This window comes from Sapajus apella, unplaced genomic scaffold (assembly GCF_009761245.1).
Source record: "Sapajus apella isolate SASKATOON/1434 unplaced genomic scaffold, GSC_monkey_1.0 scaffold36, whole genome shotgun sequence".
NCBI classification, from domain to species: Eukaryota; Metazoa; Chordata; class Mammalia; order Primates; family Cebidae; genus Sapajus; species Sapajus apella.
Window position 1 is genome coordinate 18,899,002 of NW_022436976.1, and position 27,399 is coordinate 18,926,400.

At 38.4% G+C, this 27,399-nt stretch overlaps 1 protein-coding gene, 1 long non-coding RNA gene, 1 other non-coding gene and 1 pseudogene across 9 annotated transcripts in view; 3 read left to right on the forward strand and 1 right to left on the reverse strand.

Moving 5' to 3' along the window:
* Positions 1-10,910, forward strand: part of CUNH1orf141 (chromosome unknown C1orf141 homolog) — a 59,491-nt gene extending 48,581 nt beyond the window's left edge. For all 6 annotated transcript variants that reach the window (XM_032296646.1, XM_032296649.1, XM_032296647.1 and 3 more), the window contains 3 exons: positions 6,465-6,534; positions 7,363-7,549; positions 9,493-10,910. In XM_032296646.1, coding sequence (XP_032152537.1) covers positions 6,465-6,534; positions 7,363-7,549; positions 9,493-10,089 — 854 coding nt within the window. In that variant the 3' untranslated portion in view covers positions 10,090-10,910. The remainder of the gene's footprint in view (positions 1-6,464; positions 6,535-7,362; positions 7,550-9,492) is intronic.
* Positions 1-26,668, reverse strand: LOC116563875. Its single transcript, XR_004274612.1, has 4 exons — positions 26,081-26,668; positions 11,349-11,444; positions 6,798-6,870; positions 1-1,142 (listed from the first exon to the last, which is right to left on the reverse strand). It is a non-coding gene; the product is annotated as an uncharacterized LOC116563875 (long non-coding RNA).
* On the forward strand, positions 116-252 carry LOC116564151. The gene has a single exon (XR_004274746.1). It is a non-coding gene; the product is annotated as a small nucleolar RNA SNORA31 (small nucleolar RNA).
* LOC116563874 lies at positions 21,630-22,641 on the forward strand (annotated as a pseudogene). Its single transcript, XR_004274611.1, has one exon. The product of XR_004274611.1 is annotated as a probable ribosome biogenesis protein RLP24 pseudogene (transcript).
* Positions 26,669-27,399: the final 731 nt, after the last annotated feature.

The following is a 27,399-nucleotide window of genomic DNA, read 5'->3' on the forward strand; positions in this document are numbered from 1 at the left end:
TGTTGCTTAAACAGTAAAGGTATTTATTATTTAAAAAAACAAGAGATCCATCAGAAAGGCATTTGCAGGGTTGGCTCATTCAGGGGCTTTATAATGTCATCAGATATTCATTTTCATGCATCTATTTGACAGACCTGGAGTAGTTACTATCTGCTACTAAGGTTTCTACTACAGATGCAAGGAAAAAAATATATTCTTGTGCTTTCTATCTGTCTGATTGTGGCCGCTGAGATTGAATAGAGGAATACAGTGGGGGGGAAATATCCAGTTCGTTTGTCTTTCCTCAATAATCTTAGCAGGTAGCTTGTCCTCCTATCCTTGCTGTACAATATGATGATTACTATTCAAGATAGCTTGTGTGACTAGAAATGCTTTCTATGCCTTTGTAAGAATGAAAAAAAAGTTTTCCCAAAGCCGACTCCCCCTTACCTCTCTTTGACTCAGATAGCCTCAAGCATTCACATCCAAACCAATCATCATTGGCTTAGATCACTTTTTGTAACTTTTAATATGGCCACAGTAAGAAATACTTTTTATACTACACACACACACACACACACACACACACACACACACACGGAGCAGAAGATTCAACTTCCTAGAGTCCTAATTATCTCTCTTTCTCTCTGTTAGTTGAATTTGATTGTAGTATTTTTGTATTTTGCACAGTTATTACTAAGGATCCAGACAATACATTCTGTTATACTCTATTATATTTCATTTTTCAATGCTGTTCAGGATACACTAAATCGATTTCACAAGATATGAATTGTTTGTAGCTCACATTTTGAAAAACATAGCTTAGATTATTCAAGATTTAATCCTTTGAGCCAGGAAAGACCCCAGCCTTCTTTGAAGGACATGGTTGCTTGGAAGGAGATAAGACTGGAGTGCTTTTAGTAAAGAAGGGTAAAAAAAGACTGTGAAGTAGGCAACCCTCTGTTTATCACATTGTTCTTTAAGGTGCCACTCAGATGTCACGTCTTCTCTGAAGTGTTCCCTGAGAGCAGTGACAGGATGCTGTATTCGTTCAGCAAAGCAATCTCCCTTTAGAAAAGTTCTTGAGTAAACATTTTATACTTTTTATCAAAGTCCCAAAGTAAGACTTCTGGGAAAGTTGTCAACATAAATAGAAATTCATCCTAGCCAAAATGAATAACCAAAAAAAGAAAACAGAGAAGAAAAAGTTATTAAATTGAATGTAGAATATTTTATCGCTAACTCAAAGAAAACCTGCCACATATTATAATACGAAGCAGTTTAAAAGAATCTTCCAGAAGTCAGTGCACAATTCCATTTCTTAGGAGAAAGAATTAACCATTGAAAGAGCCAATAAAGAATATTCTGAAAAAGAATCCCCTACTATAACCACCTACACCACACACACACACACACACACACACACACACACACACACACACACTCAACTTAAAAGGAGTTTGTTATCAATGACAGGTCACAGAAAGATGTGAAATCCTCCCCCTTGGGATTCCTTTCCTCATTGTAAGTCAGCCGCATTCCAAGTCTGGGTTAGCAATATTTGGAAAGAAATGTAATGGCCATAACTTGTCACTTTTTTCTCTGGCTTCCTCTTATTGCTTTAGATGTACTCAGAGTTAGGGTAAAAACCTCCTAACTTCAAGGGACTTGAAAGGGCAGCTGACAACAGAAGAGACGAAATACAATTCTCTAGGAATCATTTTTGGATTGTGACCAATGATAACTGTGTAAAGAAAAAACATGATTCCATCACATAGCTTGTGAGCCATGAGGCCTTTACTTGACTAAATTCCTTCCCAAACTACCAAACTAACTTGCATACCCCAAGAGAGAGATAAAAAAATGAAATCCAAGTGACACCTCACACATGAACAGAGTACCCACCGCTACCACCACTGCCACTACCACCCTGGGGTCATGAAAAGGTTTCAAAAATATACAGTGCCCAGAAACAAATTTTCTCCATGATTTTCCAAGGCTCCAGCTTCCTTAGCAGGCTACTCAGGTAGCTGAGTGCCTGAACTCATAATACAAGGTAACAACATCTGGATTGACATGTTAATTTCTAAGGAGAGAATTTAGCAGTACCCAGGTAAACAGGGAGAGCATCAAAATAAATTACACCTATTATTTCTGGACAAATAATAAGCCCAGATTTAAGTGCTCTGATTCAAAGTTGTGCAGAAAGAAAAATAAGAACAAGCGTGGGACCTATGAAAAAATTCTGTAGCAAAGAGAGGTCAATATTTAAAAGATAGCTGATGGTCACATTTTGGCAGAATTTGAACCCCACAAACCAGGAAAAAACTTAAACAATAATTGTTCTATATGCTGAAGGAATTAAAGAAAATCAGAATTCTATGAAATAAGATTTGGAAATGTAAAACATAATCATCAAGGATGAAATGATGCTACCAGAACTGAAAAATATTTTTAAAGAAATAAGTAATGCAATAAGTAACAAAATTATATTAAAAGCAGCAAAGAGTAGAATAAACATGGGAGAAACTGAATCAAAATCTGAAAAGCAGGTTTAGGAATAGCATACAGAATGCAGTGTAAGGGACCAAAAATATGACCACATTAGACAAGACAGTATATTGAGGGAAGAAAACAGGTATCCAGCACTGAGATAGCCAATGTGTTTGATGGAAAGAACAGGACAAATCAAATGAATGGACTAAAAGGGGCAAGGGGCAGGGGAAAACTACCTAAGAATAATGGAAATACTTTATATTTTGATTTTACTTACATGAGTGCATATATTTATCAACATTTATCAAACTGCATTGCATTAAAATATGTGTATTTTGTTGTATGTAAATTATACCTCAGTAAAACAAAGTTAAAAAACAAAAGGCTGACACTACAGAAGTCTAAAACACCAAAAGTACAATAAATCGATTAACTGAAAAAAGCTTATACAAGTGCAGCAAATATTAATAATATTTCATTTAAAATACAAAATATTATTAGTTTTTAAAGACAATGCTAATTAAATACATAGCAGTTTATCAAATTCTGTGCTCATCATTTACTCCTGTATCCTGCCATTTATGGTTTATTTACTTATTTTTTTTTGAGATGGGGTTTCGCTCATGTTGCCCAGGCTGGAGTGCAATGGCACCATCTCAGCTCACTGCAACCTTTACCTCCCAGGTTCAAGCGATTCTCCTGCCTCAGCCTCCCAAGTAGCTGGGATTACAGGTGTGCATCACCATTCCTGGCTAATTTTGTACTTTTAGTAGAGATGGGTTTTCACCATATTGGTCAGGCTGGTTTCGAAATCCTGTCCTCAGGTGATCCACCTGCCTTGGCCTCCCGAAGTGCTGGGATTACAGGCATGAGCCACCACACCCGGCCCCATCTGTGTTCTCTTACATTTTTCCTGAAAAGCATGTGTTAGTCATTCTCTCAGTGGTGACCTATTGGCTGTTAGCTCTTTTGATCCTTGTATATCTGAAGTGCCTTTATTTTGCTGTCACTCTTGAATGACAGTGGTGTTGATGTAAATTTTTACACTATGTATATTATTTTTTCTTAGCACTTTAACGATAACTCTATTATTGTCCAGAATCATTCATAGATTATAATTCTGTTCATGGTCCAATTGTCATTCCTTTATGACAAACTGTTTTTAACTTCTTGTAGTTTTACGATTTTTCTCTTTATTTTTTATGATCCTCATTTTCAGTACAGTGTCTGAATATAGATGTATTCTATCTGTCATCTTCAATTCTTGAAATACACATCCGTCAGTTAGAATTATTTGTTATTATCTCTTCAAATATACATTCTTCACCATTTCCTCTATTTTCTTCTTCCAAAGCTATTAGATATGTCAAAGACTTGCAGTCTGTTTTTCATGATTTTGAACTGTTCTTTCAGGTTTTTTATTTATCTCTCTTTGCATTCTTGGTGAATTCCTTAACATTTTCTTTCAGTTCATTAATTCTCCCTTTGGCCATGTAATCTAGATTTATATTTCTTACTTCCAAGATTTCCAGTTTTTAAAATTTTGACCTCTTTTTATTTTTATTTTTATTTCAGTCTGTTTTTATTGAATACTAGCTTATTCTCTAATGTGAATATTTTTATTTATACCTTTGAAATGAAATCTAAGATGTCATCAATTGACACTGTTAATTAAACTATGACACATGCTAATATACATCTTAAAATTGAGGTGTATATCTTAAGATGCCAAAGGTTTTCAGTTTATTTTTAGATTCTTCTATTTAACTGTACTGCTGAACTTGCCTTCTTGTAGGTTTTGTTGGCTTCTTTTCTTAGATTTATATCTTTCATATTATTATTACTATTGTTTTGAGACTGAGTCTCACCCTGTCACCCAGGCTAGAGTGCAGTGGCATGATCCCAGCTCACTGCAACCTCCACCTCCTGGGTTCAAGCGATTCTTCTGCCTTAGCCTCCCGAGTAGCTGGGATTACAGGTGTTCACCACCATGCTCAGCTGATTTCTGTATTTTTAGTATAGATGGGGTTTCACCATGTTGGCCAGGGTGGTCTCGAACTCCTGACCTCAAGTGATTCACCAACCTCAGCCTCTCAAAGTGCTGGGATTACAGGTGTGAGCCACTGCTCTCGGCAATATTTTTCACGTTTTAGAATTCTAGATGGCTCTCTCTCCCTTATTGACCACTTACTATACATCACTCTTCCCTTTCCAGAAGTTTTGTAGTTGTCATTACTCAGACCTCATGATGCTCAGGCTAGACCAGATTTTAGAGTTGTGAATGGGATTCCTCTGCCAGGGTGATAATTGGGGGTATGGCAGATTCGGTCATTCATCTCTGGTGTGGTTCCAGGTAAGCCAGTTGGCATTGGAGAGGAGTGATTTTAATTCTCCTTCACAAGCCAGGGATCCTCAACCCAGCACCTTGTTTCAGTCAGTGGGCCTATTTTTCTCTTACATTTCCCATTCCTGCAAATGGGAAAAAGTTGGATCCCCCTCTCAGTAGAAACTGAAGCCAACCATTTCCCACCACTTACACTGCTACCACCCTTATCAAATCCACCAACACGTTTATCTAGATAACAGCAACAGCCTCCCAATTGGTTACTCCATTGCTGCTCTTGCCACCACATTCTCCCTTCTCCCCACAGACTATCCACCTCTGAGAAAACAAAGTGATCTTTCTAAAACATAAATGAAACTGCCTTATTGTTCTGTTGAAAGCCCTCCTAAGGATCTCTATGTAACCAGAATAATATCTTAACTCTTCACCGTGGTTTATGTGACCCTAGATGACTTCCCTGCTAACGTGTTTCACCCATCTTGCTCTCCTTCTAATTCACTGCACCCTAGCAACACTGGCCTCTTTGTTTTTCAGCATGCCACACTGGATTTACACTGAGACCTCCACACTTGCTGTTTCCTCTGCCTCTTTCTCTTTGCTCAGATTTCAGCTCAAATATCTCTTCTTAAAAGAGGCCTTCTATAGCCACCCTAGGTGAAGTACCATGTTTATATTCTTCCATAATACTTGAATACTTAAAATACTTCCAAAGTATTCAAAATTATATTATATATTCATTTGTTGGTTGGTTTACTTGCTTTTGTTGTTCTTGTTTCATTTTTTTGTTTTTGTTTTTGGTTTTTTTGAGATGAGGTCTTACTATACTGCCCCAGCTGGCCTCAAATTCCTAGCCTCAAGCAGTCCTACCACCTCAGTCTCCTGAGTAGCTGGGATTACAGGGGCACACCACTATGCCCAGCTGGTTTACTTGTTTATTGACAGTTTCCTCCCTCTAGAAAAGAGCTCCCCAAAGAGTGCTGTGGTAACCTGTAGTGTTTGGAGGGGGTTATAGGTATGCTGAAGTATTGATTCCTTGGCCATCAAGGCTGCTCAGTTGGCCCTATGGTAGCCTGCCCAGACTCAAACATTTATTTCAGTTAACTGTACACATAATATTAATTAGCATGCTTGCCATTATATGGGAAAGACTGGGAAGTACTACACTAGAATATAAACTACTTCAGGACAAGAAAAAAGCTGAAACTGTTTCTAATAGCATTTATGTCTAGAAGAATGCTGGAGTGGCCACCAGACATATTTGGAAGAGATCAACCTTGGACACTTCATGCCACATGGCAAGATCTGTTTGATATCTGCAAACTGTGTTCCCTCCCTACCAAGCATTAACTGTCTGAGGCTTCCTACTGGTTAATAATGACTCCACATATCGGAGAGATTTGAAAATTCAGGGATGCCTTTCTTCCACAAAAAATCTGCAAGACCACATTTATGTTTGATCTGTTTTAGTCAAATATTGGAGTTTTGATCTATCTTGTTCATTCAGGAAATATTTACTGAGTAGCTACTACAGACCAGGCACTATACTAGGTGCTTTCCGTATGTTATTTTAAATTGTAAAATATTTTGTGCAAGATATTTGTCTAAATAGCTATGTGTCTTTTATGAAAATCTTTTATAATTTCAGCTCAAATTGAAAAAAAGCCTAGAAAACCATTGGATTCTGTTGGTCACTTAAGAGATGATAGAAATAAAAGGTAACTTATTTTAAAATGCTTAATATTTTATTCCATTTGATGATGTTTCTAGTAGGACACATTTTATAATTGGCCAGAATGAATTTATTCCACTTTATTATTACCTTTAGTTCCATAGTACACTCTAATGAATGTTCCAAGACTGCCTAGTCACTAGATATCACATCCAGACCTTGACTACTGTCAAATGGAAAGAAAGGCATGAAAAAATGAATAGAGAGAATACAATTATGTTTTTGTAGTAAATACACACATTTACTTACACTACAACATGGATGTGAAAAAGTAGCTCTTCTTTGGATAAAGTTATCGGTTTTCTCATGAACCCTTCAGTCTCTATATAATGAAAAATATCGCTAATCCAGGGTGTTTCAAACTTTGAATCAGTAATAAACAACCACTTTAAGTTGAACTCTGTTTAAAAACTATACCCTGTCTCTTCCTGACCACACTATTCTATCCTCTTAACAAAGCTGGGGCCACCCTATGTTGGCATGAAGCTGCCTTGTGAAGTTTATTCCAGAATTTCAATGTAGGATGTTGCAAATACCTCTCTACCTTTGGTGTTCTTCTCAATCTATGTAATACAACTCCTCCTCACTCAAAAACCAAAGAGGCATACATATGACCCTCTTGCTTTCAGTCCTGCTTTTGCTGTTTTCTCCCACAAACTAGGCAGGAAGGGATGGTCTTGTTAGTTTGAAAATCTATGGGAGAGTGGTTGGTGCAGAAGTTGTCAGTGAATTCCAGGGATAAGGGGAAGCAGAGAAGAACTGACAAGCTGCAATTAACCCCATAAACATTTCCCTGAACTGTGTTTATTTTCAGAAAAAAGTCTCCACAGATGAATGATTTTAATATAAAAGAAAACAAATCAGTCAGAAATTATCGATTAAGTAAGTATCGGTCAGCAAGAAAGAAAAGTTTGCTCCCGTTGTGCTTTGAGGATGAATTGAAAAATCCACATGCCAAGATAATCAACGTTAGTCCAACAAAGACAGTAACTTCTCACATGGTAATAAGCATATCATGTATTGTTAAGTAAATATGTGTAGTCATATGACTTACAGGAATCACCCATGTATTTTAGTGACCAGAATCTTTGATAAATCCTTCTTATCCTTTGGTTTAATACTCTAAAGTGATAACAGCACTTAAGTTCTTAATGCTCTTTGCACAACCCCAGAACTGGGGATTCTTTTATACCAGCTGAAAATTCAGTGTTTTTCTTTATGAAGAAGGCTTTATCCAATTTGCTTCATCAAAATAGAACTATAGCATTAAAAGGATCTTTTAAAATGAGTGTACCAATCTAGCAGAATACAATGGTGTGCACCTGTAGTCCCTGCTACTCTGGAGTCTGAGGCAGGGGCATTGCTTGAGCCTAGTCATTTGAATCCAGCCTGGGCAATATAACAAGACCCCAGTTCAAAAATGATGGGACCATGACCATGTGTCGATTTTTCTAACAACCTGTTTTGGCTGTCTCAACCAGAAAGTGCATTTATTAAAGGCTATTTAGTAACTCATGGTCTCTAGAGAGGCAACCTGGCTCGAAAGCTGTCTATCAGGAATCACCTAATTATATAGCCCCAGACTGCTCCACTGAGGCCCATGCTCTGGTAACAGATAACAGTTTACAACTCCGATGCTGAGCAGGGAATATTCTAAAACATTTGTTACTGCTGTCGTTCAAAGCTAGATATAACTCCTACCACCCTCACTAGGATAGGTTTTCCCAGTACTTTTTCACAGTCCTTGCTTCCTCTGAACTGAAGACTTCATAGGTGTATCTGATTGGCAGAGCCTAGGTCACATGCCCATGCCCTAACCGCAAAGAAGCTGACAAACATGATTCCTGCCTCTAGGTAAAGGTGCATAGACTTGTCAAGTGGAAAATTCCCTGAGGTGTTGGACAGACCAAAAACATCACAAACATTCATTACTGTGGCTGAATCGGTAATACTGGCATCACCAGTGGACTGCAAAACTAGATCTTTGCCATTTTTTTCAGTGATCATACCAGACTTGGCTGATACTGTGATAAAAATGGTCTATTCTTAAGTCAATCTATTACTTTGGCTATTTTATGCTACAAATATATATTGAGCACTTTTTAGGTGTCAGGTATTGTGCTAAGTATTAGGGTGCAATAATAACTGTTGTAGAGATAATTTTTAATTTTTAAATTATTTACTAGGATATCCATATTTGTCATTTTGGCCTGTAATCCGTTATGTCTCTTCTGAACTTTGACTCAATCAATTTTTTGGTATGCCATTATATTTCTAGAATTTGGAAACCTAACAAATGCCAGAACAGCTACCTTATTTCTCAATGGCAGTACCTTAGATTTTTGTTGTTGTTGTTGTTCTTGAGATGGAGTCTTGCTCTGTCGCCCAGGCTGGAGTGCAGTGGAGCCATCTCGGCTCTCTGCAACCTCTGGCTCCCCAGTTCCAGCGATTCTTCCGCCTCAGTCTCTGGAGTAGCTGGGACTACAGGTGTGTGCCACCCACCATGGTCAGCTAATTTTTGTATTTTTTAGTAGAGATGGGGTTTCACCATGTTGGCCAGGCTTGTGTGGAACTCCTGACCTCGTGATCCACCCGCTTGGCTTCTCAAAGTGCTGGGATTACAGGCACGAGCCACTGCACCCAGCACCTCAGATATTTAACAATATGTTTATTTTTTCCTATTCTACTTTATTTCAAAAAACATTTAAGGCCAAAAGTTGAAGTTTTATCACTAACATCTCTATGGAATATTAAGATAAAAAGGATGTATGTTACATACAAGTACAGTATTTTCATGTATTTGCATAATGCTATTGTTCATATTAAATATTTGTATGTAGTCATGTTTAGGATATTTTACAATTTTATTTACATGCTTTAAATTATATGGAGCTTTCCCGACTCAATGAACTTATGACTAATTACTCTTTTCTTTAATCCACAGGAACAAAAGGACACAAATCCCATAATTTTCCATGACACAGAAAATGTACGAATGTTACTTTTGACAAAAAATAGATTTTCTTCCCATCCTTTAGAAAATGAAAACATACACCATAAAGGAACAAATTTTGTTTTAGAAAAAAATTGTGAAATCCTCAAATCTATAATTGGCGATCAATCTGTTTCTCTTATCAAACCCCAAAAAACTATACCTGCAGCACAGAGAAAAGCTATACAGGTCTCCATGTCTTTTAAAGCAGACCACACAATTGTAGATGATAAACTAAAGAAGAAAATTAATAAGCAGACACTAGAAAACAGATCTTGGAATACACTCTATAATTTGTCACAGAATTTTTCTAGCCTAACAAAACAATTTGTGGGTTACCTTGATAAAGCTGTTATTCAAGCAATGAGTGTCCAAACTGGAAAATTTGAAAGAATGTTTTCTACAGAAAAACCAATGAGCATACCTACATCTAGAGCCTCACCTGATAAATGTTACTCAAACCCTTTTAAAAATATATATAAATTAAATAATGTAACACCACTGGATAATTTGTTAAACTTGTCAAGTGAAATTTCAAATGCCTCATAAAATACCATGTATGCAGCAATATTTGAGTAACAAGAAGCAAATATCCAAATTCCAAAATTATAAAAGAAATTCTTCTCCAGATAGTAATGTCCTAATTGATTATATAAGAAAGCAAAACATAGAAATTAGAATTACAAGCCAGCAGTGGTCTGTTCAAGAACAATAAACAGTTTTAGTAAATAATAGGACAAACTTGGAAAATAAGTATTACCAAGAGGATCCAGTTCATGACTTTCTATTACCTCAGTTAGATTGCTCAACCATCAGCCTTCCTATAGTAAAGTCTGACTCAAGACCAAGAACGGCATAGAATGACTCTAGAAATGCGCTGTTGAAAGCTAAATAACATCAATACTCTTGTTCTATAATTGAATATCAAATAAGATAAATGTACCATTAATTTAATAAATGTGGAGTTAACTGTATATCAGCATTTCAGACAATCATCATCAATCGTATTACATTAGTAATTTATGCAATTAAAAAAGCTTTGTGAAACTTTAGTTTTTTTCTTGTTGTTAGATGTTGGAACTTCATTGCCATACAATGTGTTTTTGCAAACTTTAAACTTTTTTTCTGAATTGTTAAATAAAAGAATAACTATCCTTAATCTAAATAATTTTGGTAGCAAATCCTATAAGGTATTAAACATTTTAAAACATTGTTATTTTACTGTTTCTCATTAACTCAAACAGTATAAAGGCAGAATTCAACTTAGAAACAAAAGTTGCATTTTGAAAGTTTATTTGTAATCCATTTGTTTGGAATTCAGAAATATATTTCACATAAAAATAATCTTGGAAGTAATAAATTTCGGAATTACCTAATAAAAGCTTACTTAACATTTTATTCCATAGAACTTATGTGAAAATGGTAAAAAGCAATAATTTTGTAATTGCAATAACTGAAAGAGAACTGAGTGAGGAAAGAATTTTTCAATCTTGACTGTTACTACTTGAAGAGGAGGTTGAATTAAAGGCATTTAAGTTAAAAGGCTTTAGGGGGCCTTTTGGAACATTTAAGGGTGAGGAGAAAAACTGGTTTAGGTTCCTCGCTTCTGCTTCAGATTTGAGATTTTCTTTATTATGCATTATCATCAGTACTATTCAGGAGCCTCTTCACAACGAGAGGGAGGTTTGGACTCTCAGAAAGAATGACAAGGAGAGAAAAATGGAGACTGAATGAGAGAAGAGAAAGAGAGAAAAGCTTTGAGATAAGGTGTTGGGCTCAGGTCTGCAGGAGGTAGACGAGGGACCTACCAGGTTCTCTTCCTTCTGGTTGCTGTCTGGTAAAAGGAGAAGCTGCCGCGGCTCCAAGTTATGAAGTCGTCTTTCTCTTTTCCCCTTCATTCCTTTCTGCTTGTTGTCGTATGTTCTCCCCGTGTTTTCTCCATCCAGACTTACTGCAAAGCAGAACAGTTTCCCTAACTACACTGCCAACTCAATGTAAAACACAAGTTCTTTTTAAGTACTAACAATAAAAATAACAAGAATTAGAAAATATACCTAATATTAGTATAAGTAATGATACTAGTTTCTCTCGATAGTATAAGAGAAAAAAGTGTGGGCCTTCGAATAGGGCAAGATAGGAGCGAATTGCAGCAAATAATGTAAACTCAGCCTCAGTTTATTGTATCTCCACCTGAAAATGGAGACAACAATAATTTATTATACTACTATTCTCAGCATTAAATAAAATAGCATCTAGTACTTTGAGCCTTGTAGCATTCAATAGAAATTTCCTTTCTACTCCCTCCCTTTCCCCTTAAGCCTGCTCTTAACGTAAGTGTAATTTCTTTCCTTTTTTTTTTTTTTGAGATGGCATCTCGCTCTGTCACCAAGGCTGGAGTACAGCAGTAGCACTATCTTGGCTCACTGCAACCTCCGCATTCTGGGTTCAAGCCATTCTTCTGCCTCAGCCTCCCGAGTTAGCTGGGACTACAGGCGTGTGCCACCACACCTGGCTAATTTTTGCATTTTTTTTAGTAGAGACAGGGGTTTGACCATGTTGGCCAGGCTAGTCTCAAACTCCTGGCCTCACGTGATCTGCCCACCTTGGCCTCCCAAAAAGCTGGGATTACAGTAGTGAGCCACCACACCCAGCCAATGTAATTTCTTTCTTTTTTTTTTTTTTTTTGAGACAGAGTCTTGCTGTGTTGCTAGGCACCAGGCTGGAGTGCAGTGGCGCGATCTCGGCTCACTGCAACCTCCTCCTCCTGGGTTCAAGTGATTCTCCTGCCTCAGCCTCCCGAGTAGCTGGGACTACAGGCGCGTGCCACCACGCCCAGCTAATTTTTGTATTTTTTAGTAGAGATGGGGTTTCAACATGGTCTCGATCTCTTGATCTTGTGATCCGCCTGCCTTGGCCTCCCCAGTGTAATTTATTAAAAGATGCTCCCTGTAATCTCTCACTTCTATCTTTTCTAAATTAAATACTAAACTACAGTATTCAGATACTGTATCTGAATACTGGGCTGAAATACACTGAGAATTTTTGTATAAGTTATTTTTGGAAGTTTCTGCTGGAGCTTGTGAGCTTTACCCTTTAAGAAGGCACTAAATCAACTTTAAAATTACATTTGGCTGAGGATTCTCCATTAAAGCAGCTCAAGAACAAGGAGTAGTGGATTAGGAAAGATGACAACCTAAGCTCCACTCCAACTTTAATCTATCATCTCCTAATCAGTGGCTAGGGTCTCATAAGCAGCAGACTGCAAGGCCAGGCTTGGTTTCTATTCTGATGCTGAGATTTGAGTATGGCCTTGGAGGCCAGTCTCTGAGTTCCAGGGTAAGGATGGAGTGTGCTGTTTCCTGGGACTAGCTGGCCAGTTGGGATCTGTGGATTACTTTAGGGAAAGGTTGCCTTTGTCCCTCTGTAAATGCTCCTGGTCTTATTGGCCCCAGGAGGCCAAGAAGGAACCACTATGTCTATACAAAAGCTGGGGCTGGACATGGTGGCTCACACCTGTAATCCCAGCACTTTGGGAAGCGGATGCAGTGGATCACAAGGTCAGGAGTTGGAGACCAACCTGACTGACATAGTGCAATCCTGTCTCTACTAAAAATACAAAAATTAGCCGGGCATGGTGGCATGTGCCTGTAATCCCAGCTAATCAGGAGGCTGAGACAGGAGAATTGCTTGAACCCAGGAGGTGGAGGTTGCAGTGAGCCAAGATCACACCACAGCACTCCAGCCTGGGTGACAGAATGAGACTCCATCTCAAAAAAAAAAAAAAAAAAAAAGCTGGGAAATCAGAGACTGATGAATTTTCTTTCAAATGCCTCATCAGGGGACTGTGGTCTCTTATTTCTGTTACAAAAGCAAGAGGCCATTTGCCTGAGGTCGTCTTTGTACTTTGAGTTTTTATATAACAAACTGCAGCCTAACTTCATACATAAGCAAACTGAAACTTAGGAGTATAATAAATAGTTCAGCTTCATCTGATCACAAGCAGCCAGGTTTCAGCCAATCACAAGCAGCCAGGTTTCAGCCAGGTTTCTGCCAATCATAGGTAGCCAACTTATCATACCAAGCCTAATTAAGGCAGGCACTTAGCTGTAGCCAGTCAGGTGCTTTCTCTATTTTGCTTCTGTGTTCAGCCTATAAGACCTTCCTACTAACAATGCTAAGCAGAATTATTTGCACCTCATTTGGTTCTGAGTGCTGCTTAATTCATAAATTGTTCTTTGTTCAGATAAACTGTGAAATTTAATTTGTCTAAAGTTTTAACATTTTTATAGTACCAGCTCACAGTGGGCAAGGCATTTACCTTCTACCCCTTACAGAACTATGGTCACTAAGGTACTACAATAAACAGAGCTGAGCTTCCCTGAGCCAACTAGAAAAAATAATAGCCCAAATAAAGGCCTAGCAGCTAAATGCTTTTATGTCGACACATAATGGTCTTGGAGTTAATTAACATGATGATTAAAACATATTTATCTAAAATAAGAACCTCTGGTACAAAATTAACACTCTTCACCAACATTCTTAAAAGAAGCCAAAAAGGTGGCCAGGCATGGTGGCTCACGCCTGTAATCCCAGCACTTCGGGGTCCCAAGGTGGGTGGATTGAGACCATCCTGGCCAACATGGTGAAACCCCATCTCTGCTAAAAATACAAATATTAGCCGGGTGTGGTGGCACGTGCCTGTAATCCCAGCTACTCAGCAGGCTGAGGCCAGAGAATCTCTTGAACCCGGGAGGCAGAGGTTGCAGTGGGCTGAGATCATGCCACTGCACTCCAGCCTGGTGACAGAGCAAGACTCCATCTCAAAATAAATAAATAAATAAATAAATAAATAAGAAGGCAAAAAGGCACAATACTAAAGCAATCTCAAAAGGTGGGAGCAAGACTTCCCTTGTAGCTGCTACTCTCCTCTCCAAGGGGTGATACATAGACCCTGATTGACCATAAACTTAATGATTAAGATCAAAAGGTAGGGGAAAATTAAGAATGAACATTTATTTCCCCATTCCTCTTGTTTCACATTGGAAGAAAGTTTCATCTGTAGGAACACTCATAACCTCTACCCCATCCATTACTTACTTTTCCCCACTGATGAGCGTGAAACCTGATTTGGGGTGACAGCAATTGGCTCATTTCTGAACTGGGTAAGACTAATCTATTAAAAGATTGTGAGCACTAGGGAATGGATTACTTTCTTCCTTTTTTGTCTCAGTGTAGAGGGAGCAGCAATCCTTGGTTAATGTGTGCATTCAGTATACTCAAATGGTCTACTGAATCTCCAACTGGATGAGCAATGCCATACTCGGAGATGGGAAGGCAGAATAGTTTCCTAAACAAGTCCATTCATCTTTGAACCCGAGCCATGCTGTCCAAACGGCTCAAACTGTGTTATAATTGCCGTCGACCTACCTGCTCATTTATCAATTGCTTTCAAATTTGGGTGGTGAAGATGGGCATTATTTTTTAGTCCCCTCAAACCCCAACACAAATCTTCCAATGTGCTTTCCCAAAAGGCCTCTTGTCAAAGATATTGATTTCATCACACAATATTTAAGACTTAAAAGACCACTTAGTTGATATTGTCAGAGGTGAGAAAGTCTTGTAGGGCAGATCTGTGTTTTACTAGTGATTTTTGGATCCCCAGCGTCTGTCACAGGTTCTAGCCCACAGTGAGTGTGGATGGGGTGGCAGGGAGAACCACTAGAACAATTCAAACTGTTTACAAGTCATCAATCTTCCCTTCCTTGCTGAGCCACACTTTCCTGGAACTGAGATTCTAGCACCTTGGGCCAGCCTCAGCCATTTCCATACCTACATCAGCTCTTAAAACACCAGCCAGTGTGGAGGCTCATGCCTATAATCCCAGCACTTTGGGAGGCTGAGGTGTGTGGCTCATTTGAGGTCAGGAGTTTGAAACCAGCCTGGTTAACATGGTGAAACCCTGTCTCTATGAAAAATACAAAAATTAGCTGGGCGTGATGGTGTGTGCTTGTAGTCCCAGTTACTAGTGAAGCTGAGACAGAAGAATCGCTTGAACCAGGAGGTGGAGGTTGCAGTGAGCCAAGATCACACCACTGCACTCCAGTCTGGGGACAAAGCGAGACTCTATCTCAAAACACAAAACAAAACAAAACAAAACAAAACAAAACAAAACAAAACAAAAAAAACACCAGGCCTCTACTTGTTCTAGCATGATGACTAAAATTTAACATGGGTTCTCTACCACAAAGAAGGCCTTTTATGAGAATATTGCATAGTTAAATCTGAGATGGCATTTCACCATCTTGATCATACTATAGGCAACACATCTGGAAACTTTTTTTTCTGTTACATAGAGTACTAAGTTCTTAGCATTTCCAAGTTAAATCCATACCTGAACATAAGATTGGTATACTCTTACTTGGAGCCCACAGTTAGGTAGTTACATTTTTTAAGAGCAGACCTAAACATTCACCAATGTTGACACATTTGATCCAGCAGAATCGCTCCCTCAATTTCAACCCTCTCTTTCACTAACTAGATGTCTGTTCCAGACCATCAGCAAACCTCCCTTGGCTACATATATGGTAACAAAGCAATATGTTTATCCTTTCTGACATTTCTCTTTCCCAATCTCCATCACTCCTGCACACACATAATCATAGTTGCACAGTTTTGCCTACTCCCAGGGCAGAGAACTCCTTCATAGCACTAATGTCTTCTGACCATCTAGCCTTGGCTTGAACACCCCTGGAATGGAGTGGAGTCACTTTTCTAAATGCAGCCCTTTTGGCTAATATCCAGAATCTACAAAGAACTAAAACAGATTTACAAGAAAAAAACAAACCTGTTCAAAAGTGGGCAAAGGATATGAACAGACACTTTTCAAAAGAAGACATATATGAGGACAACAAACATATGAAAAAATGCTCATCATCACTGGTCATCAGAGAAATGCAAATCAAAACTACATTGAGATACCATCTCGTGCCAGTTGGAATGGTGATCATTAAAAAATCTGGAGACAACAGATGCTGGAAAGGATGTGGAGCTACAGGAACACTTTTACACTGTCAGTGGGAGTGTAAATTAGTTCAACCATTGTGGAAGACAGTGTGGCAATTCCTCAAGGACCTAGAAATAGAAATTCTACTTGACCCAACAATCCCATTACTGGGTATATATCCAATGGATTATAAATCCTTCTATTATAAAGACACATGCACACAAATGTTCATTGTGGCACTGTTTACAACAGCAAAGATCTGGAACCAACCCAAATGCTCATCGATGATGGGTTGGACAAGGAAATGTGGCACATATACACCATGGAATATTATGCACCCATAAAAAACGATGAGTTCATGTCCTTTGTAGAGACATGATGAATCTGGAAACTATCATTCTCAGCAAATTGACACAAGAGCAGAAAATCAAACACTGCATGTTCTTTTCATAGGCAGGTGTTGAGCAATGAGAACACATGGACACAGGAAGGGGAGCATCACACACTGGGGTCTGTTGGGGGAACTAGGGGTTGGACAGTGTGGGGTAGGGAGTTGGGGAGGGATAACATGGGGAAAAATGCCAGATATAGATAGATGGAGTGATGGAGGCAGCAAATCACATTGCCATGTAAGTACCCAGGCAACAATCCTGCATGTTCTGCACATGTTCCCCAGAACCTAAAGTGCAATAAAATATATATATTTTTTAAAAAGCAGCCATTTCTATTTGCAGGCCTTGCAACAGGAATCGGGTGGTACAAAAGTGGATCTCTTGAGCAGAATTTAAGAAGGGGCCATTGTGTGGGGAAACCACAAGAGGTAATGTAGTGCCTCGGAAACAGCAACCACCCCAGGCCTACAGAACTGAAGAAGAGATTACAGGAATCCAAAAATAGCAGCATGTTGCCCATCCAAGGCAAAATCCCAGGGAGGAATCTGAAGTGATAAATACCAGAACTTCACTCTCCCCTTGCCCTCTTGAACCTGTATTACCTGCCTCCCATTGGCTAAAATCAACCAAAAGCTGGGGGTTAAGACAGGGCTGGGACTACTGTAAGACTAGGGAGGTGAGAGGCACACAGGACACAACTAAGGAGGCACTTATTCTCAGGTCTGTAACTGCAAGGTTGACCCTGGGAGTAAGTGCCTCCTTAACTTTTGTGCCCTAGGTGCCTCTCTCACCTCAATTTACTCTCAAACGTGGGTTTAAAAAAAAGCCATTGCAATAATTCATATAAACCAATCTCAGGGCACAGAGCAGGATGGTGAGTAGATTTGAGGAAGTTCATCAGCACAAACTGTCAGGAAGTTTATTATAATAAATTTAAAATCCGTGGCTTTCATGAAATCCACTTGATCCATAGCATTTGATTCAGGAGCAATACCTGACCAAGTTAGATTTCTGCTAATATACTTTTCAAAAAGTTAAAAAGCATGATTCTTATAGAAATATAATGTGAATGTGTCAAAGATTTTATTCCACCCATTAATGAATAAAGAATAAGATGTTAAAACTAGTTTGAAGGAAAATATGAAGACAGGTTTATGCAGTCAAGGCAGTCAGCACTAAAGTGAATAGGCTAATACATGCAAAACTGGTTAATACCATATAAGGTAATAAATTGAAAACTTCAGAATTATCTTTTCTGCTAGGAGAAAATCAATTATATCTCTATAGATAAATTCCATTTGCATTGCTATGGGCAAGAATCATTTGCACTGCTATTGGTTTTCTACCAGTTAACCTCTTCCAAAAGAGAGTCAATCAAATGTACACAACCCTACATATTAATTCATCATGTATCCATCAGACAGTTGTCCAGCATTCTACTGAAAGGATCTTCAGTAATCACTGCTCTTATTTCTAAGTACTGGATACTTTTTAAAAAAACATTTCTCTTCTGCCTGGAAGCTATTCAGATACTTTAAAATATCAAGGACATCTCATTTTTCTTCAGAAATCAGGTGCCCAGGATTGGATGCAGGTGTGTTATGAGCAGGAAGGTGTTTTATTTCAGCACTCAAAGGGAGAATTAAAACCAGTCATTATTAAAGCTGAGGGGATATTAAATATAAATCCTGTTTACTCTCTATTGCACTGTAAAGTGTCTGTCAAGAAAAGAGGCAGGACTATGTATTTATAGCTATAATAATAGGATAACAAGAAAGAAGCATAGGATTAGTCAACAAGTAATGCACAGCAGTAGATTACAAAGCAGCATCTAGTTTGTCAATGGGCCCACAGAGAGACAATAGTTTATTTGATCCAAATACCACACTTTTGTGTGAACAGTAAGTGCAGAATCAAAATATGAGCTTTCTATTTCAGATAAGAACTATGCAGGTTTAAGGGCTTTAATCGGAAATTAATGCCTCAAAGGCGGTTATATTTCATTCTTTTGCTTACTTTTTTCATTATCTTTTTTGTTTACCTAGTAAGGATAGTAAGCTCGATCCTTACTATCTTGCTCTTTTTGTTGTTTTTCTGTTTTTCCACTGTTTTGCTTTGGACCTCAGAGGTAAAAAGAGTCTTGAAAATCTTCCAGACTAGAATTGTCTGATAGAATGACAAGAGAAATATTCTAGTATCAGGGCTGTTAATAGCTGCTAGTCACAAGTGGCTGCTAAACACTTAAAATGTTTCTAGGGCAGGATTTCTCAAACAGCATTTGTGAAATTTGGGACTGGATAATTATTTATTAAAATTCATCTACTAGCTTGGCATGGTAGCTCATGCCTGTAATCCCACACTTTGAGAGGCCAAGGAGTGAGGATATCTTGAGGCCAGGAGTTTGAAAGCACCCTGGGCAACATAGCAAGACTCTCTCTCTAAAAAAAGAAAACACTAAAAAACCAGCTGTCATGGTGGCACACACCTGTCACCTGTCATCCCAGCAACTCATGAGGCTGAGGTGGGAGTAACACCTTGAGCCCAGGAGGTCAAAGTTGAAGTGAGCCAAGATCATGCCACTGCACTCCAGCCTGAGTGACAAAGCAAGTCTCTGTCTCATAAATACATAAATCTACCATGCCGAACTGTCCACGTGCAGTCATTCTACTCAACTTCTTCCTCATTCTTCCAGCCTTCAACAATCTTCATCTTCAACTCCTATTATCTTCCCCTCACACATTCTACAGTGGCTGTTCCAAACTTTCCCACTCTGTCCGAACTCTTGACCTCACCCTGCCCACCAGTTGCAAGAATAGGAGCAAACCCAAACAATTGCGGCTGTTATATGAGATTACTTCCCTGTGTAACTGACTTTCACTTAAAATTTTCAGTTGCCACAAGGGTGACGGAGAACTGTGGTCATCTCTGAATTTCTCCATGCTGTGAGAAATTTGTACTGAGGTTACCTGTCTCTTTGGATATGAGAGGAGAAGCCCAGTATAGTAAAAAGAACACTGAATGAAGATACAAGAGGCCAGGGTTCTGTTAACGAATTATGTTAAAAACTCAGTTTCTGGGCAAGACCCTTGACTTTTCAGCCCTCAGATTCCCTACTGCATAACAGGGAAATTTTTAAATAATTTTTTTCTATAATTTTAGATGATCTTTCCAGATATAGACCTTTAAAATTCTACCTTCTTGTGTACTGTTCAACTTAAAAAAAAAGTTTGTGTTAGTACTATGTTCCATCTCTGGGCTAGCTGCTAGAGATGCCATGTAACTAGAAGAGACTTGTCTACCGCCCTCATTTAGCTTTGTGGGAAAGCTGACTACCTGTCCAATGCTCCACTCTAGGAAACCCCAACTCTAGAGAGCCATCAGTCTAAGCAAACAGTTATATTGCTGTATTCCTAGGCTAACACACAGGATAGCAAAAGAGTGAGACTAGGCCTCCCCTTAGTTCATGGTTTCTTTCATACAGCTATGTTGACTGCTTAGTAGAACCAGAGAATATATGCAAATGACTCATCAATGAGCACAGTAACCTATCACAACAAATTTATGGCTGAAGCAGGATGTGACCCTAGACTTACTCTTTTAGTTGCGGGGGTCTGGGAAATTCCAATTTAGGGGCCAGGGTGACCATGGCAATAGGTCAAGTCTTAAAGGACCTGGGGAAATTACTCTTTCCCAGCTCTTATGAAAGTATTTAAATATTCTAACTACAGGGTGGCCATACTGGTATGTTGCTACTGAATATCAACCCTAAGTAAAATTGATGAGTCAATGTATGTGAGAAATGTGATTTATCAATAACACTTGCCTTTCTAGAGTCAACAGGAGAAGATTTCAGTATGCCCAACATTTCTTAGATATGCCTGCTTGGATTTATGTGTGTATATAAACCTTTAATCATAACTTTAGTTTCTTCTTTTGATTCTATCCAAATTTCTTTTCTCCAGTACTCCATTCTCCTGGGCCATATCATAGTTCTTCCTTTTCTGAGTTCAAAGCAGGCTCATCCATTTCCTCCTTGTATTAACTTGTTCTCTTAAAATGTGGAGCAGTTCAGGGTCCTGAAGTACCTCATGTGTCCCATTGTAATGTTCTTCCTTGGAAATGAGTATAACTAATGCTAGTTATTTTTCGCCAAGTGTAGGAAAATCATGTTATGCTTTTATAATACAAATTAGGCAAAGTACTATTCCACATCTTCCGTTCCTCTTTCCCTTCCTCCCTTACCTCCATTTCTTCCTCCCTTACTTCTTTCCTTCCTCCTCCCACTCCTTTATTTTTTCATTTAAAATATATTTATTGTATACCTATTCATGTAAGACACTATTCTATGTACTGAGAATGTAGCCATAATGAAAAACAAAGTCTTCTACTCTTAGAGACATGGATGAAAAACTAATGAAGTTTAAGCTTCAGGGCTCTTCACCTGCATGAGATTTTTCTTAGGCCTCAATAGGGACCATGGCAACATGTTCAACTGGTTTATATATTTTTTAAAAATTATGAAATCTGCAGAAGACATTTTATTTGCAATTGGTTAACACTGTTGTCTCCACACCAATGTTTTCACCATTACACTTCTTTTTATATCGGATAATATTTGAGTAGCAGAAGATATTTTTGGACTCCATCTAAGGAGAAGTTGAGTTAGGAATAGATCTAATCTGAGCTTAGACTTCCTCCGAAGCTTGGCGTTTCCTCAGTGGGAACCCATGCGGATTCAACATGCGTATCGAGAAGTGTTATTTCTGTTCTGGGCCCATCTACCCTGGCCACGGCATGATGTTCGTACGCAACAATTGCAAGGTGTTCAGATTTTGTAAATCTAAATGTCATAAAAACTTTAAAAAGAAGCGCAATCCTCGCAAAGTTAGGTGGACCAAAGCATTCCGGAAAGCAGCTGGTAAAGAGCTTACAGTGGATAATTCATTTGAATTTGAAAAGCGTAGAAATGAACCTTTCAAATACCAGCGAGAGCTATGGAATAAAACTATTGATGCAATGAAGAGAGTTGAAGAGATCAAACAGAAACGCCAAGCTAAATTTATAATGAACAGACTGAAGAAAAATAAAGAGCTACAGAAAGTTCAGGATATCAAAGAAGTCAAGCAAAACATCCATCTTATCCGAGCCCCTCTTGCAGGCAAAGGGAAGCATTTGGAAGAGAAAATGGTACAGCAGTTGCAAGAGGATGTGGATATGGAAGACGCTTCTTAAAAATCTCTGTAACCATTTCTTTTATGTGCACTTGAAAATGCCCTTTGGACACTTGGAACTGCTAAATTATTAGCTTATTTTTTACATAAGGTTACTTAAATGAAAAGTGATTAAAATATATCTTTTCTACATTGCCATCTATAAAACATCAGATATTACTGATGTTACATCTCAGTGTTAAATCTTCACTGACAGATGTACTTATGTAAATCATGAAAATTCTGCTAACTATAGAAGTGAATTGTGGATGTAAAATGCTTATTCCATCTGGATAATGGCACAGGGCAGCCTCTGTATAATAAGTAATGGCAAAAATTCATGGTTAGTGATGTATAAATAAAATATTCTTTTCAGTAAAATATTCCCTTTATTAATGTTATAGAAGAGGGGATACGACAAGGAAATAACAATTTGTATGAGAGTGTCAAACACTCTTTTGATTTTAATATTTCCTGTTTTGGTTTATTTGCATCTCAGAAGAGCATAATGATATTGTTTGATGAAGCCTAATTGTGCTGGACTGTTTTGACCTAGTTTAACCCTTCTGATAGGTAGTTTTGGATGTTGGGGATGAGAACTGAATAATCTTTGCCTAGAGCGACACTACATGCTAGAATTTCCACCTTGGAAAATACTCAGTTCCAACTTCTGATTCCTGGTAGAACAAACTTTATTTTTCTGGCCTACCAATGATCTAGAAGCAGAGAAATCCCAACGCCTTTTAAAAGTTACGTGGTTTTCTTTTAAAAAGCTCCTGTTTTTGGAAAGTAGAATTTATGGGTACTACATCTGTTCATTATTTGTATATAAAATAAAACCATTTAAAAAGTAAAAAAAGGGCCGGGCGCGGTGGCTCAAGCCTGTAATCCCAGCACTTTGGGAGGCCGAGGCGGGTGGATCACAAGGTCAAGAGATCGAGACCATCCTGGTCAACATGGTGAAACCCTGTCTCTATTAAAACTACAAAAAATTAGCTGGGCATGGTGGCGCGTGCCTGTAATCCCAGCTACTCAGGAGGCTGAGGCAGGAGAATTGCCTGAACCCAGGAGGCGGAGGTTGCGGTGAGCCGAGATCGCGCCATTGCACTCCAGCCTGGGTAACAAGAGCAAAACTCCGTCTCAAAAAAAAAAAGTAAAAAAAAAGAAAAGATCTAATCTGAGCTTAATAGAATGTGTATAGGTGGTATGCAGTCACTTCTGCATGAAGTTACTTAATTGTTCTTATGTAGGGATGACTTCCAAGAATACTACCACTGCCTATTGTGCTAATTTACCAACCATGTGACACAATGGTACATATCCAAAGAATATACCATGAAATAAATTGTCCTACAGTAACAAGTTCTGTAAGTTTGTGGTCAGAGGAGGAGAAACAGGACTGAAACAAGATTTGAGTCAGAAGCTAGTTCTGAAACACTCTTCCAGTCTTCAAATACAATTATTAGAGATAATTTGAGTTTCATTCATTCTTACTCAAATTCTCTCTTGTTGGCAATATACTCAATAAAGTATACAGTTATAAATGAACTATACATTTCTTAATGGGAATTGTATAAAATAGAATTTATTAGAATTCCTGTGTTTGTAGAGCACAGATTTGTAGCAATACTTCAGTGGACTTGTCTGGATGTTAGGCTGCATGTTTTGTAAATACCATTTATTAAAAATAAAAACAGACTGGCTGGCTGGGCACAGTGGCTCATGCCTGTAATCCTGGCATACGAGTTTGAGTCCAGCCTGGGCAACATGGTGTTGCATGTCTCTACTAAAAATACAAAAAAGAAAAGAAAAGAAAAACTACTAAAAATGTTAACAAATGTTAGAAAATTTAAAAATTAGCTGGGTCTGGTGGCTCTTACCTGTAGTCCCAGCAACTTGAGAAGCTGAGGCATGAGAATTGCTTGAAATCAGGAGGCAGAGGTTGCAGTGAGCTGAGATCATGCCACTGCACTCCAGCCTGGGCAACAGAGTGAGACTTAGTCTCAAAACAAACAAACAAACAAAAAAAACTGGGCAAGTGCCAGAAGAAAGTCTGAAATATTTTTATATTATCTTTATCAGAAATATATTGCAAAATTATTTTCACACACAGAGGCAGTCAAATGAATATGTAGCCCCAAACAGAAAAAAATAGAGAAGCATGACAGGTACTTAATTAACAAAAATATTGTGTTAATTTTTTGCTACCTAGATTTTTAAAATATATTTGTTCTGATTTCTTTTCTTATTTTAATTAGACATATATTTTGTACCTCATTTTAAATTCTTTATTTTTCTTATATAGGGTTCACAAAATCTTCCTTTTTTGAGATGGAATCTAGCTCTGTCACCCAGGCTGGAGTGCAGTGGCACAATCTCGGCTCATTGCAACCTCTGCTTCCTGGGTTCAAGCAATTCTCCTGCCTCAGTCTCCCAAGTAACTGGGATTACAGGCACCCGCCACCATGCCCAGCTAATTTTTATATTTTTAGTAGAGACAGGGCTTCACTGTGTTTGGCCAGGCCGGCCTTGAACCCCTGACCTCCTGATCCGCTCACCTCAGCCTCCCAAAGTGCTGGGATTACAGCTGTGAGCCACCATGCCCAGCCAAAGTCTTTGTATTTCATAAAACTTGGATCCACTCCCTCTCATAGAGCTGGTATTTTGTTGGGAGGAGCAAACAATAAATATAACACAGTCAAGAGGTGGCAGAGCTGAAAAGAAAGATGAGACAAGTTTAGAGGACAGGAAGCCCAGAAATGTGATATTTTAGATAGAATGGCCAAGGAAGAGCACAAAAAAACCCCACAAGATTTTATTTGAATTATACAAGATTTTCTACAATGTCCTTTTTCTGTTCCAGGATCCAATTCAGGATATCCCACTGAATTTAATCATCATGTCTCCAAACTGTTCTCTGATCTGAGATAATCATTCAGTCCTTATTTTTGTGACCTTGAGAGTTTTGAAGAATATTAGCCAAATAATTTGTAGAAGAGTCTATCTGATTTTTTTTTTTTTAATAATTAGACTGGGGTTAGGAGCTCTGGGGAACAATACCAGAGAAGTGAAGTGTTCTTCTTATCACATCACATCCCATCCATTAGTACATGTCAACAACATAACTTTGATGGTGATGTTAAACTTGATCACTTGGTTAAGGTGGTGTCTGCCATGTTGTTTTTATTGTAAAGCTATTATTTTTCCCTTTCCACGTTCTTATTTGTCAGAATATTTGCTAGAGTCACTAAAGGTCAGCATGCATTCAAGGGTAGGAGAAATAAGTTCTACATCCTAAAGAAAGAAATATAAAGTATTTGTGCACACATACTGTAATAAGTGTGTAGTGGTTTTAATGTACATTTTCCTAAAGAAAATCAATTAATCAATTAATTTACATTGTGGTTTTAATTTACATTTTCCTAAAGAAAAATGATGTCAAACATCTTTTAGCATACCTGTTAACTATATAGCTTCTTTGGAAAAGCATCTGTTCAGCTGTTTCCCACTTTTAATTGCTTATCAGTCTCTTATTAATGAGCTGTAAAAGCTCATACATTCTGCATAGAAGTCTTATGAAATATGTCATTTACAAGTATTTTCCCTTTGTGTGTAGCCTGCCTTATCATTCTCTTAACATTGTCTTTGGCAAAACAAAAGTTTTTGATAAAGTTAAACTTACCAGTTTTTTTATTTTATGGAATGTGATTTTGGAGTTGTGTCTTAAAACTCATCACAAGAGGCTGGTGTCAGCAATATGGCACAATAGGAAGCCAGAGACCTTTCTTGCCCTGACAAAGACATCAACTTGCAACAACAATGCATGGATCAATTTCCTGTATGAGAAATCAAGAAATCCCTTTAGATGACCCTGCACTCCAGAAGAGCATGAAACCAGCTGCATCAAAGCCAATGGGAAAATTTGTACCACTCACTGACCGTAGTCCTCTCCCTTGATCAGTGTGGTAGGATCAGGATAAAACTCCCAACTTCTGCCTTCTCCCTGTAGAGAGAGGGTGGAGGTTGAGGCATACATTAAACGTTTGATTTCTGGGGGTCGTTCCTCAAGGGACTGGTTTCTGTCTTGCCTAAATCTAGGCGCTAACAGGTAAGTCTTTGAGGTTGGGGACCACTAAAGGTGACAGTGTGAAGTAGCATGGCCTCATTCATCATAATTTCTCCTGTTGGCTCAGTGCAGAACAAATGGAAGAAAATCCTCAACTCCCAGCTTCTTCCTGGGAAGGGAAAGACTTGGAACATGTATCCAGTGTTCTGGCTTTTCAGGGGACTGGTTTTTGTCTCTCCTGCCTCAGAGCATGGACAAATGTAGCATATTATAGGTACTTAGAGGCCACTGACAACAAAAGATAGCTAGGTGGTTTGTTGCTGCTCCAGAGAATTTGTGAAACAGCAGACAGAAGTCATACAATTCAGCAACCTCTCCTTTAAAGATAGAAGGAAACAGTGATGTATGCATCCAATGCTCTGGCTTTTCAGGGAGCTGTCCAAATGACTAGTTTCTGTCTTACCTGATTTGGATTGCTAATAGGATTCAGCATACTCTAGAAGCCTAGGGGGCACTGAGAAAAACAGATTGCTGAGCAGCTTGCATAAGCTCTAGAGAACCAACAGCACTACGAGCAGACACCAAAGAGAGCAGGAGATTAGGGCTCTTGAAGAAAATAAACCAGTAAATCCTTCTATGTCGGAATTTGTATGCACAACTCCAGAGAAAATGCATCCACAGAAAAGGTTTGAGAAACTCTCAGTCTTTAGCTGTGCTGCTTGATGAAGGTCTTTCCCTGTATGAAGACAGTCCATAAAGACTGGAAGGGGTAGTTGTTGTGTTTTTCAATGCATGAATATAAGCACAGTTATAACACATAAAGAAACCGGGAAAAAAGGGCCAATTAAAGGAGCAGAATATCTCCTAAATTAACCCTAAAGAAAAATTTTTTTTGAGACAGAGCTGACAAATACAATAACTGAATTGAACAATTCACTAGAGAAATTCAACCATCAACTTAAGCAGAAGAATCAGCAAAGACAAAGACAGATCATTTGAAATTTTCCATCCAGAGCCATAACAACAAAAAAGTAGGAAGGGTTAAGAAAGCTAAGGGACTAATGTGACAGTAGCAAGTGGGCCAGCTTATGGATATGGGAGTAGAGAACAGAAGAGAGAGAGAGAAGGAGGCAGAAAGTTTATTTGCAGAAACAAAGTCCAGAAACTTCACAAATCTGGGAAATGAAA